Genomic DNA, 20,272 nt, shown 5'->3' with positions numbered 1-20,272 from the left:
AAAGAGGTTTTGTTGTTTATGTGTCTACACGTGTGCTAACAGTGACTCATTCTGCATCGCTCTTCAGAGCACTGTCGCTTCCAAGGATGGCTTCATCCTCAAGTTTCAAGCACATATTTGCTTGCCTGCACGCATGTGTGCATGCATGTATAAGTGTGTCAACATCCTCTGTTTGTCCATACAGGCGGTAGAGATCTGAAACAAGTGCCTAAAGAAGTGACAGGCAGGCTGGATGGAGACAAGCAATCCTTAAACATGAGGACATGAAATGAAGTGCTTTCCACACTGTCAGGCTGGGCTAAGGCCTTGCTGAGATACAGCCATAATAACGTTAGAGACTACATGTGCTGTGATCAGATACAGTATATCCTCTTTCAGGCATGTTTCCAGATTATGCTCTTAGATAGTGAGTGCCTACTGTAGATGTGCCATCATTCCACACTTTCCCCTTTGAAGTCTTCCAAACCTACTCTGTATGTATTTGTTTATAATTCAAGGAGGTTGTCTTCCTTGGCGTGTCACTTGCCAAAAGTTTTGAAGACAGAATTATGTTGTATAATTTATGAAAAATAATCAAGCTGATAAATTCTACATGTAGGTCTATATGTAAGGCAACCTTATTTCATGTGTTTTTCCCTAAGTGAAAGAATGTTAACGAAGCACAGATCTGCATTTAAGTCCATGTGGGACAGCAGGTTAACAACATTATGATCTCAGTTTTAAGTAGCCCTGCATCACTTGTTTAACCTTGCATGCCTGGCATTGGCTGGCCCCAGTTCCGCAGACCACCGAGCCTTATGCACTGCCACCCGATGGCAAATCTGGGCTTTCATCTGCCCTGCCCACCTGGTCACCACAGTTATCAGGGACAATACACGTTGCTTGCCAAAAAACAACCAGCAGCTTCCACCAGTGGCACAGTGATATGAGGAAGTTGGGGCAGAGGGGAAGCGGAGATGAAATGTGGCAGTCACAGGAGGTGTGTGCAGCTAGCTGTTTTTCCACTCTACTGGGGGTACAGCCAACCTGTTCCCCTGGTCTATATATGGTAGTAAACAGGATGCTAACAGTGGGATAGAAGTGGCGTGCCATATGTAGCCCCATTATCCTGTTGTGTGGACTAAGATAGTTGAGCATGGAAGGGCTTCTCTCAGCATTAAATCAAAGCTAAACCATGTCCTGTTAACTTCCTTGGAAACACAAATTGTTCTCAATTGTGGAGAACAATAAATCTGTTATTAGACTAAAGGCAGCTACAACTGCGTGTGTGATGTGTGTGTTATGTACTCACAGCAGGTACGAGGAGCTTCTTGACCTCCTCCACCGCTCTCCTCATCTTGATTTCAGCTCTGGCCTGTGTGTCTTCCACTGTGATCAGGACATGAAGGTCTTCGTTTAGGTGTTCCCAGTTTGGTTTCCCTCTGTTCTGCTCCTCCTAGACAAAGATACAGAGAGAGCATGAGAGACAGTGAGTGAATGTGACAGTGTGGGTGTGTTGGAGCACCAGTGCAGTAACACAGCATATCAGAGGAAGCGGAGGCGAGAGGCAGGCATACACAGAGGACGACGGGGTACTGTGAAGAGAGGCAGGGTGACAGGAGCGGCCCTTTAGTCAGCTATTTAACTTTAACTTTGAAAGGACACGCTTCTTTAATAGATCCCTCGCTTCACAGAGACAAAGACGACAGCTAGCCCTGCAGCAATTAATATTGGTGAAAGATGGATGGATGGAGGGATCAGAGAGAGATGGATGGGGATTTTTTTTTTTTTTTTAAAAACCACACCAACTTCACTAGTAGAAATGCAATTATGATACATGGATCTAGTTCAAAGTGCTGCAGGATTGTGTGTGAAGGTGCACAAGCGTGTGCCTCTGTCTCTGACTTGTGCTTGTGTGGACAATACTGTTCCGGGTAACAATAGCTCTCGGAGGGAGTCGTTTTCCCTTCTGAAAAGGGAGTGATCGCCAAAGCACTTGGAGGGTGCCAAATTGTAGCACTAGCTGTACCTGAAAGGTAGAATAGGCTGTATTCAAAAACAACCATCACTGCTCAAAAGCCTTTCAACACAGTTAAATAGAAAGGTGTTTCAAGATTTGAATTGGGGAGGCTGAGGTTGGGAAACGGTGTACAGCGTTTTTCGTTTTGTCAGGTATCTCAGTGAAAAGCCCAGTCACACTTGACTCTTTTGTGAAAATGGGATATGTAGAGACAAATATGGAGCAGCCCCACATTTGGAGAAGGTTTTCTTTTTTCTGCCCTGCTGACAGTAAACGCAGCAAGCAGACACTGAAAGCACTCTAAAAAGCTTTTGAGGTTGTATCGCATGTCACTGTACAACCATGAAAGCCAGCGGTTTGAAAGCTGACTACTTCCCCCTGAGGTGAGGAGTTGAGGTCTAGGTTGTCTGAAAAAGACACAACCTCAGATGTCACAAAATGGCATAACAGGATAATAATATTACAATGTTAATGTTTTATGAAATGAAATATCTTATATGTGTCAAAACCAGTGGAATTCAAGAATATTTCAAAATCAGACTTGCAATTTCATTTTCTGAGGAAGGTTAGAGTCTCAACCATTCAACTGCATCCCCGTGTTCTCCCCTCCTGCTGTTGGTGCAGGTTTGTACAGACTTTTGATCAACACCGTCGTTTACCCTCACCCATACAAAACCACCTCAACTTCAGATCACTGCTCATTTGTGCCACTGTGAGGGTGTCTAACTACAAACAAGGCATTGCAGTGCTATGCTGGAGGTCCACCTGACATGATTTCAATACACTCAACGAGGACCACAAAGTGAAAGGAGCACACATGTGCACGCAAGCACGCACGCACATACACACACACACACACACACACACACACACACACACACACAGCTTAGAGCTTGAGCTGAGTGCCACCCACCTGCTTTCTACTCCATAGAGAGCCGTTGCCATGGTACTGCTCTTTACAACACACACACACACACACACACACACACAAAAGTTCAATATTCCACTCTCGTTTTCCCCTTTTCCACACAGGGGGGAGGGCCTAGTTTCAGCAGTCAGGCCATTATTTCACCATGGCTGTTTGGTTATGGCCTATTAGGGGACATGGGGACTGGAAGGTGACTCAGCATTTTCTAGAGGGGACATAGACAGACAGGCCACGAGGGCTGCCACCGTATGCAAGCACATAACAGATACAAATACATACATGGTATATATTGACAGCTTGTTGCTCAAGTTGGACCTGTTCTACCCTTTTGTCAACGCCTTCCCATCCCCCAACCAGACAAGATTAGTCAATCACATGACATGCGTCTGTGAGTGGTAACTGCATGTGTGTGTACAATGTGTGTGTGCCAACACTGGCAGATTTAGATTTGGTTAGAATTGTAGTCAAAGCGAGCTGGGATAAGAGAACCGAGTGCGCGTGCGCACACACACACTTGCATGCATGCACGCACACCCACAAACCTCACACCAGCATGACTGCCTGTGAACAAGGTCACTGTGTGCCCTCTGAGAGAAAGTGACAGCATGACAAACAGGAGGAAGGGAAGAGGGGGAGGTAGGGTGGGTGGGTGAGAAAAGAGAGGGGAGGTGAGGCAAGTGCTGAAGGGAATGCTGGAAAGGCCTTTGAAGAGAATGTCCCGGCTGCCTGACATCAAATGGCATGGCAATAACTACATACCAGAGTTTAATCGGGTTTGGCAAAATATGTAGCATGAATAAATAGCATGGACGATGCATCTAGAAACAACATCTAAGAATAGGATCAAAGAGAAAGACTGCTAGTTGGTTATGTTGGCTGACTTACATCGTCTGTACAACACCTGTTTGCCTGCTGGCTTTCACACCCATTAGTTTGAGCCCATTAAACTTTAAGGCCTCAATTCTCAACATAGATGACACCAAATGGAAAAGTGTTATAGAAATAGACGGTCCTTTTCTTCTGGCCTGCTCCTCTCCATTTTTGCATAGGCTGTAGTAAAAAAAAAAAAAAAAGTGCCAGTTCAAGCTGGCAGCTAAAGCTAGCATTTTATTGATGCTGTTGATACCATCTTCCTAGGGTTGTAACGGTACATGTATTCGACCTGAGCCGTAACGTTAAGGACGTTACAGTTTGGTGCATGCAGTCGTATGAAGGATATGTTCTGTGACCCAAACAATTACTGTCAAAATAGTTTAATAATCCATTTAGTCTGACGTGCGCACCACCCAGCTATAGCACGCTCATGCGTGTATGCTAGCCAGCTTAGCCAAGGTAGGTAGCCAAGTGCAACACTATTATTAAAATATGCTCTGTCATCTCCATAGTGAAACGATACTACGTCTCTTCGTCCCCCTCCCCTCTCTGTGACAGGCAGCTTTTCACTTCGCCTTTGAGTGAAGCCGTTCCGAACAACAATAAAAACATTTGATTTCTGTCGTGGTCAGACAGCACGTCGTAAGAACCAATTCTGAGAGAGAAAAATGTAGTAAAAAGTATGAAAGTAAAAGTAGTGGTTTGGTCCCTCTGACTGATATTTTTTTTATTTGAGATTGATACTTGAGATTGAAATCTATTTTCAATTTTTTTTTTCCACCAGTTACAGTTTAGTTTTAGTGTTTTAGAAATAAAACACCACAGAAAAGGAATACAAACATCAAACACCCGAGGAAGAGACTGAATCCAGCTCAAATAAGGCAGTTGCATTTCTCATTTACATGGACTTTTAATGGCTTTAAATGTTTCCATATATCATATATATTATTATATATGACACTGTTAGATTATTAATAGTGAAACATCAGTGTGTAAGCAGCATGTTACTGCTGTAGCTGCTGGAGGTGGAGCTAGTTTCAACTACTTTATATACACTTAGACCATAAATCAGCATAAAACAGCCGTCAGCAGGTGTCCTGACTGCTTTCAGTAATAGTTTCCACTGCAGCACAACTAAACTGTTTCAGTAATAGTTACGACCAATGAGCTATTCTTGGATGTTTACGTTTTTCAGAATGGAGGACCAAATGTTATTTTCTACCTTTCTTTTTTTCCTGCTGTACCGAAATGATACCGAACTGTGACCCCAAAACCGAGATACATACCAAACGGTGAATTTTGTATGCCGTTACACCCCTACATCTTTCAGCCTACCCCTTTACACAGGGAGGTAAGACAGGGTCAGGTACACCTCCGCAGTTGGTAGGGATTTAGTGCATTGCTCAAGGACACATAACAGGGTGCATATTTGCAGACACAAAGCCTTCGATCCTTGCTGTCGTAGCTGAGGGTCAGTTACTTAATATATCACCCTGCTGCCTCAGTAGGATTTTGGACTATGTGGTGATACAATTTTGTCCTGGCAATGTTGCACTTTAACACTTGTGAATGAAACTTGTTGCACTGGTTCAACTCTGCCTTTCCCACTCTGAACATTCCACTCTCCTTTGATCCAAAATGACGTCTCAACCGGGGTCAATGCAACTGAGGCTAAATGCCAGCAAGGCAAACAGGTGCAGCAGGGAAGTGCAGGGGCATGGAAGGACATGAGGGGGCAGACGGGGCTGTAGAGGAGGAAGGACCAGCATTGATAATGAAATATGGAGTGAAATATGAACTGAAATAGGGCAGGGCAATATGGACAAAATCAAATATCAATTTCTTTTTTTTCTAAAAATATACCACAATTTGAAATGTACGCTCTAAATAAAAAAAAGTTGAGGAGGTTGAGGACAACAGATGGCAATCCTGAACAGGTCAATCTCAGGATTCCTCTGTGTGGAAAAAGATATCACGCTATAGCTTTACAAGCTTCTACTAGGTATGATATAAATGAAAGCTCCAGTAAAACATATTTCAGAGCCAACAGCTCTTGAGGAACACAAAGTAATACCTTGACATTGCTCTTCTTTTTTCATCAACATAATAACTCACTGTAACTCTTAATAAAGCAGAGACAAGCTTTCAGCTGCACTGTAATCAAAAACCAAGAGATGAGAAAAGCTTCAGCTTAACCTTTACACAAAACAAGCGGGCCTGCTGCAGTGCCAACAGGCCAATCAAGTCCAACATATTGATTGTCAATGTCTCACATTAGTTCTTAAGCAACGAAATGGGGAGGCTGTGCCGTGGCATTGTCTACTGGCTGGCAAAAGTTAAAAGTCCAAGCCTGGGGCCTAATCAGTGCTGCCAGTGCCTGTGCTGATACCACAATTTTAGCAATTATGTGTCAGCGCAATCAGCAAAAAAGACAACCAAACCAACAAAAACAAATCAGAGAACATAAATTTGATATTGAGCAATTCTCAAAGTGCAAGTCTGAAAGGACACTTAGTGTGGCTAAAACTAAAACAGCTGTCTGATTGTAATATCACACTGTGTTGTAACCAAAATAGAATAAGGGAGTTGTTTTCGCAAAAAGGGACGGAAATCCCTATTCTTCTTGTGCAGTGGTCGATGGAACATACCTGTAATTTAATTGCCATTGTTCCTGCTGTTGTTTTGCATTAAGAATGACTGTAAGAGTGAAAACCAGAGAGACTTAAGCTGCCACATTAGATGAAGGTTTGATAGGAATAAGGCTCCAGGAGGAATCCTTTTTCCTTCTCACTGTTTATACAATAATCATCAAAAAAAAGACATGGCATACAAGCTTCATCCCTTTGGGCAGCAACTAAAGACTTGACAAGATTTAACAACAAACTAAGAATAAGCCCCCAAATACAACAGACTGGGAAGGAGGGCGAGTGCAGCGTAGTCATAAACACCTTAAAAAGAAGTGCTCTCTATGGAATTAGTGTGTGATCCATCCTGTCTGAACAAATGTGTCAAAAAAGGAGATTCAAAAGTCTCTAGACTCAGAACTTATAGGAATATACTTGCACTTTATCAGAGTGTGAAGTGCAGTCTGGGGACAGGTTATTATCCTGTGTTAGTCTCTCTTATCTCCTCCTATTTAAAAAGGTAAACATCAAGTCCAGCCCACACACATACACATGTGGGTTTAGTGATTTCACCATTTTCATATTGTGTTTATGACTGCCAAATAAAATACATGAATTAATAATAATTATCAAACATACGGTTTGCCCCCAACACCATATTCTAAGCTAAATAGCCTGTGTTCTGTGCTACAGCTATTGAGATAAATTTGTTATTCAACAACAACTTTGCATTTATCTTTGAATATGGACAGAAAACCCCCGAGTGAAAAAAAATGATCAACTGGAAAAAAAAAAAGTGGGACATCCCTAATCATGAGCGTTACCACATTTCTCCCTTCACCTGTTTCCTTCCTCCTTATTTTCTATTCGAGCTGCTTTTCTTCTCTTGCCATTGTTCTTCATATCACTCTGCTTCTCTCTCCCTCTCCGCTCGACTCTCTCCCACTGCGTAGCTCCAGTGAGCCGGCTCCCCGTCAGGCAGTGCGGCCCAGGAGGGAGCAACCAGCTGAATTATTGAGAGCATAAAAACGCTGCTGCTAATGGATCCTGAATAAACACACTGGCTAAGCTGCTGCCACGGCTTCCTCTGCTGCCACAGAGTATCAAGCTGAAAATACTGAGGTTGAGGATGCAGCGATTGGAGGCAAAGGCCGTGGCTTTGTCTGGGGCTGAGCCACAGTTATGACACACCTGGACCACCAAGAAGCTTTTGGGATACAGTGAGCTAACCTGCGAGTGATTCTTGTGATTTACTGACAGTGGAGACAGCAAGGGATGTAAAAACTGGCAGACCATTGGGTGTTTTTTTCCCGTTCTCAACAACTATTAGATGGATTGCCATGGAATTTTCCACAGATATTTAAGATCTCTGCAGGATGCATTTTAATGACTATAGGAATCCTCTGAATATTCTACTACTGTCGACAGCATGTCAAAGATTTAACTTATACAGTGAAATATCTCAACATCTACTGGATGGACTGGTACAAAACAGACATTCATGGTTCACAGAGAATGTATCCTAATGACTTTGGTGATCCCTTGATTTTTCCACTCACGCCACCATGAGGTTGACTTTTTTTGTTTTTTATTGAAATATTTTCACAGCCATTGGATGGATCCATGTGAAATTTGGTGGAGACAATCATGTTCCTCAGAGGATAAATTGTAATAAGAATGATGATCTGACCTTTCATCTACTGCCATCATTAGGTCATCAGATGGTGAACATAGTAAACATTATACTGATGAATATCAACATGCTAGCATTATTATTGTGGGCATGTTAGCATGCTGATGTAAGCATTTAGCTCAAAGCACCACTGCACATAAGTACAACCTCACAGAGCTGCTGTAGCTGTGCCTGTAGACTCTTACAGTGTCTACACAGCCTGCGTAACAAAAGCAGCATGCAGAGCAGCAGCAGCTTCAGTCTTCAGTCTGTGTCTTCAAAAGGAGGCATTCAGGCACAGTACTGAATGTGGGTCACCCACGTTTGGCAGCGCTCAGGGCCCAAAACACAATCACTGTCGTTACGCACATGAGAAAGAAGAAAATAGACTTAAGGCGGAAAAATACACTTTGGGTCATGTTTACACGTGTAAAGTGTCAATGAAACGTGAGCCGATATGCAGCCTGTGTAAACAGTTGTATTGATTTAGAAAAAGGAGCAAATCTATTCTGTCAGACTCACATGAGATGGACAACTGAAAAGCTGAAATGCTTTCTGGGTAGACAAAGTATTAGTCTTGTTTCATTATCTTTTCTCAAGCTTAAGATGCCCTGTGGAGTTTTCTTGTGAACACAAAAAAGTTATGTTTACAATGAGTGTTACTCACCAAAACACAGTGTGTAACCTCAAGGTCTCACAAAAGTCTTAATACAGCCACTTTTAGATCATTGGAACAGTGTAAAACTATTGACATGACTGTGTATCGCGGACCCACTCATAAAAACCTTTCCATAGAATAGCACAGCATAGCATAGCATAGCATAGCATAGCATAGCATAGCATAGCATAGCATAGCATAGCACACTAGAGTTCCATAACTGACTGAACTCACAGTATATATCTATACTAGACATCAATGTACTCTAAAAGGGACAGACAGGCAACGAGGAAGGAAAACGTAATTTGAATGGAAAGCAATCAAGAATATAAAGCCTTGTGTAGAAACCTGACAGAGAACTAACGTAGTTATGAATGTAGATGTATAAAAAAAAAAAAAAAAAATCAAGTCTGCTGCCTTTACATCTTTCCAGTACTAAACTTTATACCTGCTATAAACAACCACTGCAGTTGCAGCCAGGACTATCTATGAAATATTTAAAACATTAGGGGTTATTCCCAAATTTAATTCCATGTCAAAACACTGAGCAAAGAAATTACTGTTTGTCTGTATTTTTGTATAAATGTTTTAACAGTATTGGGCCTTTTTAGTGCTGCGATTGCACAGAGCCTTTGATAGTTCCTGTCACAGCGCCACACAGAAAAACAAACTAGCACACGTCATTAAGTTTTAAGATAATAAGAGCTTATGAAGGTAATCATAAATTTATGTAAATAGGTAAGACGAACTTCTAAAATTGTGTGCGAGTGTGTTTGCACATGCTTGAGCGTGTTCACTCCCGTTCAACTACTTGTGGATCTAATTCCAAAGAAAGAACCATAGCAGAGTGTCTTCATCTTGTTCTGTGATAATGAACACACTCCGAGAGAAATGAGAAGAAGAGATAGAAATTAAAATACGAATGGGTGAGCCGTGAAAAAAAAAGAACAAGGGAGGAAAATGTTGGCACTGCAGCAAACTGGCTTTTAAGATTATGACTCAGCTTAAAATGTGTTTACATCTGTGTGTACGTTTGTGTTACAATGCGCTGTGGACTGTGTGAGTTTGTGTGTGTGTGTAGAGAAGGTGATTCCCATACCAAGAGGGATGAAACACACTTCTTCTGATTTAGGTAAAAGCACTGTAATACAGCACCACTGCCTGGCAAATCAGAGCAACTGGAAGGAACAGGCAAAAGAAAAAAGATAACGATGAAGAGGAGCGTGACACTGAAAAGTGTCACCTAATGAAGAAGAATAAATGCCTACACGCAGCCATTATAGCAGTGTTTGAGGACCATGGACACAAAGGCATAGATTCTTGCAATACCATACATTTCAAAACTGTCAGTTTATCCTCACAGCAGCTTTTAAAAGCATCACCAAACCTGATCTATCACACTTTGAAACCCCCTGGGAATGGAGAAAAGTGCAATGCAGGCCAGGAAAACCTGGTCTGACAGACTTTCATTATTATTTTGTGGTCAGTCAGTCTGGATTTCCAAAATGCTCCGCGTAAATACAGAATTTGCAATAAAATAACGCAAAAAGTTCACCTCTAGGATCTCAGGATACATACACACACAACATTAGCCTTTTATGTCTCCAATCTCAGCTCAGCGGGTCCAGAAATAGAGGCTGCCCCTGGCCTTGGCAGTCTGCTTTACTACTGCCTTCTGTACTTTCCACTGCGCAGCGTTTTGCAAACAGATCGGATGTCGGAATGCGCGTGTTTCCGCCTCATGTTTCTAAAGAGCTAGTGGGATGTTTTGTGCGACAGCGGTTCCAGGAAGATCACATTATTGTGTAATATCTCAAAGACAGAAGCCAAATTCTATTGGAGAACCAAGTGGGCGAGAGGTGAACTTTAGGGTGTGTCCTGGTTTGGTTTTTGTTTCTATTTGAGTGAATAGAATCTACTGAGTGATACTGTCATCAAAAAATGAAATGCATAAAACACACAGAGTACACCGCTGAACTGATGAGCTTACCTTCTTTTTGTCTCTCATGGAGCTCTTGCCTCGCACCATGATTTTGCATCCCGTCTCTGCTTCCAACTGTTTGGCTGTGAGTCCCCGAGGGCCAAGGATTCTCCCCACAAAGTTATACTGCAGATACAGAGAGAGAAGGAAAACTGTGAGTTTAAAAGGTGAATACATTTAAATCTCCTTAACAGAGAAGAATGTTTCACATCTTAAGACCACACTGGAAAATGATGAATGAGCAACGACAAGGTCTGAATTTATAAATTGTCATGCAGACTATTGTCCAAGAGGTTCTAGGAAACATGACATTAGCTTTGCTAAATATCACGTCTCTACCTCCACAACCACACACACACACCACAACAGATCTACTACATCTGCACGTCACTTTCTGTCTTTCCAGGACAAAGAGATGGTGACCCCCCGCCAGCCATGGTCTTTCCCCTATGCCACTTTTCAGACATGTAACCTACAGCATTGCTAATTAGCTACATAGGTTTTTCTTTCTCCTCACCATGGTGGAAAAACTGCAGGAGAGCATAGTGTGTTAGAAAAAAATATGAAGAAAAAAAAAGAGTATATCAAGGGGAAAATATGAGTATGAAGGGTGTTGAGAGGTGAGGTTGTGTGCTTGACACAATTTTCTTATCAAGGCCCCCTTTCACTTGTGAGTGGCTTTGTAGCTTTGTACCAAAAGGAAACGTATTTACCAACGTAATCCTCTCCACTTGAAACTGGCTTCCAACGGGATAAAGGGAAAATGTGTTGAAATAATCCAACACAATTTCCAGCCAAAATAAAAACAGAAGGGAAGGAGGAGAATTGGGGAGAGGGGGAGCACAGTGACGCATAAAGAGGGAAACAAACCAACCGTGTTCAAACAGCGACTGGTGGAGAGCATGATGGGTACGTGATCTCTGACACTATTGACACTATATTTACTCGGGCAAAATTCCCAAACCTGAAATATTCAAATACTCACTGGCATAGTGTAAACCTTCCTTAACAATCACAGGCACAACTGTTCATCTCTTGAGTTATTACAATGAGCCGTGACAACGCTGCATAAAATTCTTAAAACGCAGTCACATCTGCTTACGCACTCCACTGCACAAGTGCCTCTGAAAAATCCAAAAGGCCATCAGAGAAGTCACATTTAATTACAGAGGGATTACAAATTTAATGCGATGTTAGTGTAGTTCCCCTAAACTACGTGAACAAACACTGGTGAAGACAGTCAATAACTCCAGGCTGTTGTTTTCCTTGTCCCTGTCACTGGGCTCGCCTGCATCCGAAGCCCGTCTCTAGCAGGAAAGACACACCCTGTGGCTGTAGAGATGCTGGAGTCCCTGCGGATGATCATAGCATGCAGCTACACGGCCTTTACGGGTGTGTTTCTTTTGTCACAAGGGGACTGTCTGTTTGGTTAACTCTAATCAAGGAAACCGGTGCAGGGGCTATTTGTGAGAGTGTGCGCACCCGCTGAAGGATGTAGGGGGCACCTGTCCTCAGAGGTCAGCCACCAACGATGCACACTGGCCTGCTTTTGACTCGTACGAACACAGACACGAAAACACACAAAGCCTCAAGGAACACAGGAGAGAGCTGTCTATCTGCATCACCGTACACGCTACAGACAAGGGTGAACCCCGAGCTTTGGGCATTATGGTGGTCTGATGCTACACATGCGCACACACATACACTCCCCCTCTAACCCTTTATACCAAAGCTACAGTGACAACATTCAGGGAGGAGTTATATGGCTGACCCTGCCAGTAATTGCAGCACCATAAAAAAATGCTAAAACACAAAATTTACACAAGATACACCTACAAGGTTTAAAAAAGGGTTTCTGAATTTATATGTAGGTTTTAGTGTAGATAGGGCATGAGACAGTTCTATACCATCCTCCATCAGTCTTAACTCCCATCAGATTTACAGACCATGAATATATTAAATACATATATGAATTGCAGAGCAAGTCCTAGATGTCAAGATTAAAGAAGGGAAAAAGGTATATCTCATTCAAAACCAGAGGTGGTCGCTTCACGGAAATTCCCAAAATGATACAGAAAGAGCGCTTTAATATTTCATTCTCTGCCCTTCTCTCACTTTGTTGCTAATACCGTGCGCTCTCTCTCTCTCTGACAGTCGAAGGTGTTCTCTGTGGACATGAATATGTTGATGACAATTGCACTTGACAGAGAGCAGGGGGCCTGATGGAGGAAAGCTGAGAGAAATAAAGAGAGAAAAGGTTAAAGAAATGATGACACGAGAGCAGAGGAGGGGAAAAGTCACGAATGTCTTGTTTTTTTCCAGTAGTGGGAGAGTCATTATGAGCAAGACCACTGCCACCACTTCCTCGCAGCTTTCCCACTCCAGATGTAGACCAACTAACTACTAAATTCCATCTGAAAGGGCGCACAGGGATAAAGGGATAGAGCAGGCGGTTATATATGAGACCGTGTGTGTGGCTCAGATTTTATGGCGACCCCCCCCTCTACCCTATGGAGTAAGAACTTGTGGGTGGTGGCTGGTGTCAAGTCTGTTTCTAACGATGACAGGCACAAACACACACACACGGAGGGCAGGGCACGGCACAGAACAGGCGTCTTGTCTTGCCAAGCAGTCACCGCAAGTTTCATTCACACAGACACATCACTCATGGAAAATTTAAAAAGGCAAATACACAAAAAAAAACACAATCAGATCACTCGTTTAAAGCATGTGACCACAATCTGGAGCTGTAACAAAGTAAAAACTGCCTCGTTCCATTACAACCTTGCAATTCAAAGTGTAACTCCACTGTAAATAAAAGCCCAAATCATCTCTGTGTTGGAATAAAGCAAAATGTTTTAACTGTTGTGGATGCCTGTCTCTGTTCCCCTGGCTTCCCGCTGTGCTTTGAGGGTTTGACATTCTTCTCGTGGATGTTGATATGCCGTTAGAAAAGGCGACCTCCATTTTAAGCCACTGGAATGTAGAGACAATGGAGAGCCAAGCGGGTAAGTTATCAGAAGGGTACAGGGCCATTGAGCCTGCCAGGAACTCCACTCAGTACAGCCAGAGGAGTAGGATGGATACAGTGTCCTCTCTGCCAAATACACCATCTGCTCTTCACCTCTTGCTACACTATCTAGCCTCCTCTGCATCTACTAAAAAAAAAAAACTCATTTGCAGACTTAAAAAATATAATGTCTGTGACCTGCCATAGCTTTTTGGCTGATTGCCAAAGCTTTGCACTCTTCATGAACCCTAGAAGCAGTCGCTATTGACAGGGAAATGTACTGATTATGTATTGTCAAAAGTCTGGAAATTTGAACACAATTACAAAAAAGGTGTCCAAGTAAAATTGTGATGATTATAATCAATCATTAAATTTTCTCTGTTGCTGCCTGATCCTTCCATGAGACACACAGAAAGCGATATTCCATTCTGGGTTGAACAAAACAACTGCAAAAAAAACCTATGTATATCTTCCAGCTCTGTTTAATCAAGCACCCCTGTCAACATCCATCTGCTGAACAGAATATATGCATAAACCATGCATTTTGCTGACTTGGAAACTCCCAGCAGTGTCTTTTTCTTTTTGTATCTTTGTTGCACTCTCCTATTTCATCTGCTCGTTTACAGCATTACAAGATTAGAAGCACTGGGACCTTTGGTGGACAACTCTCTCCCGTTTCAGTCTCATTTTATCTCGGTTTTCTCCGAGTTCAAACACAAAAATACAGAGAGACACATACAGTATGTATACAAACATAGTTTCAGAGCAAATACAGAATGACAGACAGACACACACACTTACAAATGCACACAAAGCCCCCTTCAGGACAAGGGCTTATACTGACATTAAAGGGCCTTTGTTTAGCCCCAGTTATCGCTACTCCACAGGCGGGTTATGATGTGTACATATCTACGTCTCTACCACTGTGTGTTTACGAGTGGGTTTGTGTGAAACCACAATGTACAGTATGAACTCTTGCAGACACCCAAGGTACTCGGAGCTGATCGTCACATGGGTTTGTGTGCGCGTGTTTTGCGGTTTGTTTTTGTTGGAACGGCTATGAAACAACAGCGGTTCCACCAACAATGCTCAAAGAAGCAGAACAATTGTTCCTTTGACGGTGTTTGTTTGTGGTGGTGGGGAGACAGGAAATGAGATCATGCTGAGGGCTCTGGCTGTGCGCACGCAGGGCTTATCGAAGAGCAGGGCCAGGCCGGGAGGAGAATACCAATCACTTATTAGGCGGCCTCGCTGGGCTTATGGAAATGAGGAACGGTTCATTCCGTGTAATGTATCAAAGCGAGGTGGAATCTACGGTCACACCAGGCACTGCCATCTCTCTCCTGCTTTCTATCTTTTCACTCCTCCTCTCACTCACTTGAACCCTCCCCTGATGTTACAAAGTGTCCTTGTGCAACCGCTCACACCAAACAGTGATAGCTAACCATTTATCACAGAAAAACTCCCCCTTTCCTCATACCTCAGATACCTTCTGTCTCATTTTACTTCAAAAAAAATGGAGGCTTCACAGAGGGTGCAGAGTTGAACACTGCTCTTGATTGCCAAAAATCACCTCCCTTCTCCTTCCACACCTTCTTACTGCTCCCCTCCTTTCCGTATCCATTCATAGCTTGTGGAAATTGAGCAGGCTTCCCTTTCCGCTTTGTCTTAGTACACAGGATCTTGCCCTTCCTCTTTTTGCATATCCGTCATTCCACCGTAGTGCATGGGTGTTCCACAGCACAAATCAATGTTTCTCTCTGACTACACACAAACTCCCAAGCCACCAGCTGGCTGCCTACCTCTCATCACTCATTCAACTTTGGGCAGAAATGTCCCATCATTCAATTAATCCATCTTACTTACTTTTGCTTTGTGGCCCGATACCTACAGCCAACACATATATATACACACACACACACACACAGCAACTCCACACCATTTCCAAACTGGACAGAAGGAATGTGGAGATAAAGAGCAGACTGGTGCAAAAACCTACAAAAGTTTGCATGCTTGATCTACAGGAGGGGCAGAAGAGGTGAGGTGAAGGAAGACTGAAAATTTAAGTTAGATTCTGATGGTGACATTTTTGCCTGAAAGCCCTATAGACTTCAAAGTTCTCTTCTCAGCACATTGAGCATTTAGCGCCTAATCCATGGCTCCTTAGATAATTCTGTTTGGGTTTATTTCGGGGTTGCAGGCAGGGTGGAAATAAAGAGGGAAGACGGAGAGATGGAAAGCATAAAGATTGATGTCAGCTGAAAGTTTGGAAGATGTGAGTGAAGGAAGTGCAGAGCAATGTTCGTGAACTTTTAGATAAGCGAGAAGCAGAAGGAGAAAAGCATAATCGGTAGGAAGATGCTAAATAACATTCAGTCTCTCCTGCAGTGCTCATTTGAGCGTTAGTTAATCAGCATAAGTCGACAGAAGACTGCCCTTTCACAAAACTGTGGCACAATGCTAGCCATGCTGTGCTAACTTATCCGCAACCTTTTCATGGACAGTGGGGGAAACAGTATCTAATTTAGATTGGTCACATCTGGCCAACACCCAATGCTTTTAATAGAGCATAGTGTTAGTTCAGGCAGAACACTGAGGTCGCACTTGCGTAGGCTGAGCGGCCATCAGCTTTTTCCCTTATGCTTTGTCATCTTTTTGACATGACTGCCTATGTTTGTCTTGATGAACGGCCAAATAGAAAGGAGAGGTGATATTATGAAATACGATGTCATTCAGAAAAATGACACTGAAATAAAAACAGACTTTGGAAAATCAAACAAAAAAAACATGCAATAAACTGAAAAGAAGCAAGATGAGTTTAGTATTTCAAAACTTTTTGGTTATATTACATATTTTGTCTGTAACTTTATAATATGATCAGTTAATTCCTATTTATTAATTTAATATTGAACTGGGTCTCCATGCATATCTTTGTCATATTTTTTAATCACTTAATGTAAAAGATAATTGCCAAAAACATTTAAGTACTTGTGTAAAAAAAAGCAATATTGGCTGAAACTGAAAATCATTATTTGATTTTTTTTAAACTCTCAGACATCAATGTTGATGTTCGTCTCAAAAAAAAGGAAAAGAAAAGAGAAACGACATTAGTGGGATCTAGTTTGTGCCGGCATATAGCCTACTATATCAGCATGCACGAGGTCCATGGTGCAGCCTTTGATCCCTGTGTGGTTAACCTGCTTCCTTTGTCCTTCAGTTTTCACCTCCCTCTGCTTCTCAGCGTAATTACTGCAGAGACGGACAGGACAAGGAAGCGCTAGACCATTCACTTACAGTATATAAGCACAACTTGGTAATATTCGAGCAATCATTGGCATTAGTGTAGTTATAAATACACATCTAACAGCTTACACTGTTGCCCTTCGTCGTGTTAACTGACTACAACAAATAGAGTCCTCTCTGTTTAAATTATCATTGTAATTACCCTTCTCATCAAATAGCTAACTAGAAAACCATCCGTTCATCAAATTATCATCATCACGCATGGCTGAATAGCTAGAGATATCAAAATCCTCCACTCCGCTGCTCTCACAGTGAGAAGAGTGAGGTGAGGTGTTGGGCGGTACATTTTCCAGGACTGGTAATGACTTAAGGGGGTCAGAAGGATATCAGGAGCTGGCATGATAAGCGATGACACCCTCATGGGAACAAGCTTAATGACTTTCCCTGTGCAGGGAACCGGCTGATTTGGCCGAGCAATTTTACTGCAGTGAAACAGAAAGGTCCAGGACATCCTGTCTGCCCAAACCACCATGGAGTATTTTTTTTTGTATCCTCATATCTGTGTGCCTTGCAGTGGAAGTGAAGCATCATGGGGCAATTTTTCCACCCTCTCCAAAACCTGACAAAGCTAGGACGCATGGAAAAAACCTGTTTGACAATTATTGTAGACAGTTGAGTATAATACCTAAATTTCTTTATATGATCAATGTATAAATCACTGAAAGGCAAACCAGATTATTCTGTTTGCACTGCATTTTGTGTGTTTGTGATTTTCATTTCCTGTTTTGCTTATTTCTTTATTCCATAAAGATAATTTAAGTTTAAAAATTTGACAGAGAAGGCAAGGCTTGTGAGAACCTTTTTTTCTACCTTTAATACACTGATGAACAACAACAAAAGAAACCAATCTCCTGTCTCAGACAACTACTTTGAGTGCATAGAAGCAATATTGATCAACTACTCCTTGGCTTTTTTTTTCTTTTTTTAAAAAAAAGCAGGAAAGTCATTTGCAGTGTTCAATTGGGGAAAAAAGGCTTCAAAACAAAGACTAATAAACAAAACATTTATACTAGATGGGGGATCAAACATCTGTTCCTCTGAGATTATTTAGTTTGGAGACAATGGGTGGAGTGGAAGGGGGTAAATTGGGTGGTAGGGGGGATTTAAAAGGATTCCATTATTGAGGTAAACAACCTAAAGTGCCATGACAACCCCAAGACAAACACTAACGGAACACAGTAACAACAACAGATCTGTATTGCACTGCAGTTTTTGCAGAGCTATTTATATAAGTGATCATTCTCTTCTCTCAGACCTCTTCAAGCTGGCGCGAGAAGTTCAGACAGTCCTTTACCAGTTGCTCAACAGCTTACGTCTAACCGAGGGTCCTATTTCACAGAGTCAGCACAGCAAAAGTAGTGTCCATGTGCACATGTGTGTGTGTGTGTATTCACTCCTATGCATTCTCACCACCCAGTGACCTGCCCGCAAACCACTTGGGCATTTAACGGTTGGCAAATACAAATACACAGGGAATAAAGTGGAGACAGAGACACACTTAAAAGACATGTCACACATCCTATCAGATGCCTGAAGGTCAACGGAAATGACATGCTGAGCTGTCAGTCAGCTGCCTATCAATGTGTGTGTGAGCGTGCGCTGGGGAGAGAAGCGGAGCCACAGATAGCATTTAATTGAAGGTTGAAGTTATCAGATAGCCTGCGACTCAGCTGTCAGTCAAGATGCAGTCACCACGGTGATGCTTCACAGCGCTCTGCACCACTGACGACATCGGGAAATGGCTGACTTTGAAGAACGGGGAGGGAGTGGGCAGACAAACACGCAGTTAGACAGAATGATAGAGACACAGGCCTAGACACAAACACATTTACGGACAGATGTGGAGCACACAGGCAAGTACACACAGGCCAGGAGAGGGACACACTTAAGGGAATTAGAGTAGAAGCGTGCTGGCAAGGCAAGTTATTTTGGTAGAATTGACATGCTGCACTGCATCCAGGCACCAGGACAATCCAATTATCTACTGGTGAAACCAGAGTAGGGGACATGTAGGTGAGACAGAGAAAGCCCATCGAGCGAGTGTGACCTAAGTCGAAGGATATGGTAGGTAAGTGGGAGTCGTGCTTTAAATGAAAGTTAAAACTGAGAGGAAGGTAAGTAGATGGCGGATGTCCCGAAATGACAAGTGTGGAGAGGAGGTTTAAGATGGAGAAATAGTATGAACGATGAAAAAATCCTCCATGGCAGGTGAGTTGACGCCAAGAACACAAAACACAGAATTGGACCATCATTCCCTGCTTTCTTGGGAGAGCCTAGAATTGCATCAGCAAGCCAGATACACACACACACACACACACATATGCCTTTTTGATGGGAGGAATCTGGGAAATCAGATGGAAATGTGAGGGGTGGGGGGGTGGTAATATTCCCCGGTCTAAAAATCATCATTACAGTTTCCTCTCATTTTTAAGTGGGCAGTGCGGAAAGGAATTGACATTTGTCTTCTCTTCCTTCATTTCTTTCCTCTCTCTATTTTCATCCTGATACTATATCATCTCCCCTCTTACCCCCCTAACCCACACTTTATCTTTGCTGGAAAAAAAAACAAGCTGGATCTAGGGATAGTGTAGCTCATCCTGTGTACCCAGAGTACCAAGACCAGTTTAGGTGGAATTATGGCTGGACAATAAAATGATCTTGATAGGAGATCAAAATTTTATGTGATAGGAATCACAGCAGTTGTCATCATATTAATTATTTTATTTTATTTATTCAGTGTTTAAATGTTTGTCACCTATTTGTTCATATAATAAATAACTGTATATTATAAACCATAATTAATCTCTGGTTTCTTTAGGGTTCTATTATTATCATTATTATTATTATTATTATTATTATTATTATTATTATTATTATTATTATTATTATCATTATTATTATTATTAAATATATAACATAGATAACATTTTTGGCCATATTGCCCGGCCCTAGGTGGAATTTAGTTTAACACAAGGTCACACTTTATCAGCTTCTGTTTACAAATCATATAAAACCCCAAGATGGGCATTCACATACTTTTTAAAGGAAAAATATGATTTTATGCCTAAAGTATCAACAGCTCTGTATGTGTGCATTATGATGGATGTAATGCCCAGTATTACTGTGCTCCATCTTTGACAGCTAGACATTAGTAGACACCTGCAAAAAAGGTTTTTAGTGTGACCAGTTCAGCCATTTTTTGCACACAAACCCCTTTTCCAGCA

General features: G+C 42.1%; 1 protein-coding gene across 6 annotated transcripts in view; it reads right to left on the bottom strand.

The window, feature by feature from the left end:
- Positions 1–20,272, bottom strand: part of qkia (QKI, KH domain containing, RNA binding a) — an 84,246-nt gene that overhangs the window by 32,836 nt on the left and 31,138 nt on the right. For all 6 annotated transcript variants that reach the window (XM_067614637.1, XM_067614636.1, XM_067614638.1 and 3 more), the window contains exons 3-4: positions 10,745–10,861; positions 1,292–1,435 (exon numbers count right to left, since the gene is read on the bottom strand). In XM_067614637.1, the coding sequence (XP_067470738.1) occupies positions 1,292–1,435; positions 10,745–10,861 (261 nt within the window). The remainder of the gene's footprint in view (positions 1–1,291; positions 1,436–10,744; positions 10,862–20,272) is intronic.

The sequence above is a fragment of the Thunnus thynnus genome, chromosome 16 (assembly GCF_963924715.1).
Source record: "Thunnus thynnus chromosome 16, fThuThy2.1, whole genome shotgun sequence".
Lineage (NCBI taxonomy): Eukaryota > Metazoa > Chordata > Actinopteri > Scombriformes > Scombridae > Thunnus > Thunnus thynnus.
The sequence above is the reverse complement of the archived record's forward strand: the minus strand, read 5'-3'. Positions and strand labels throughout refer to the sequence as shown.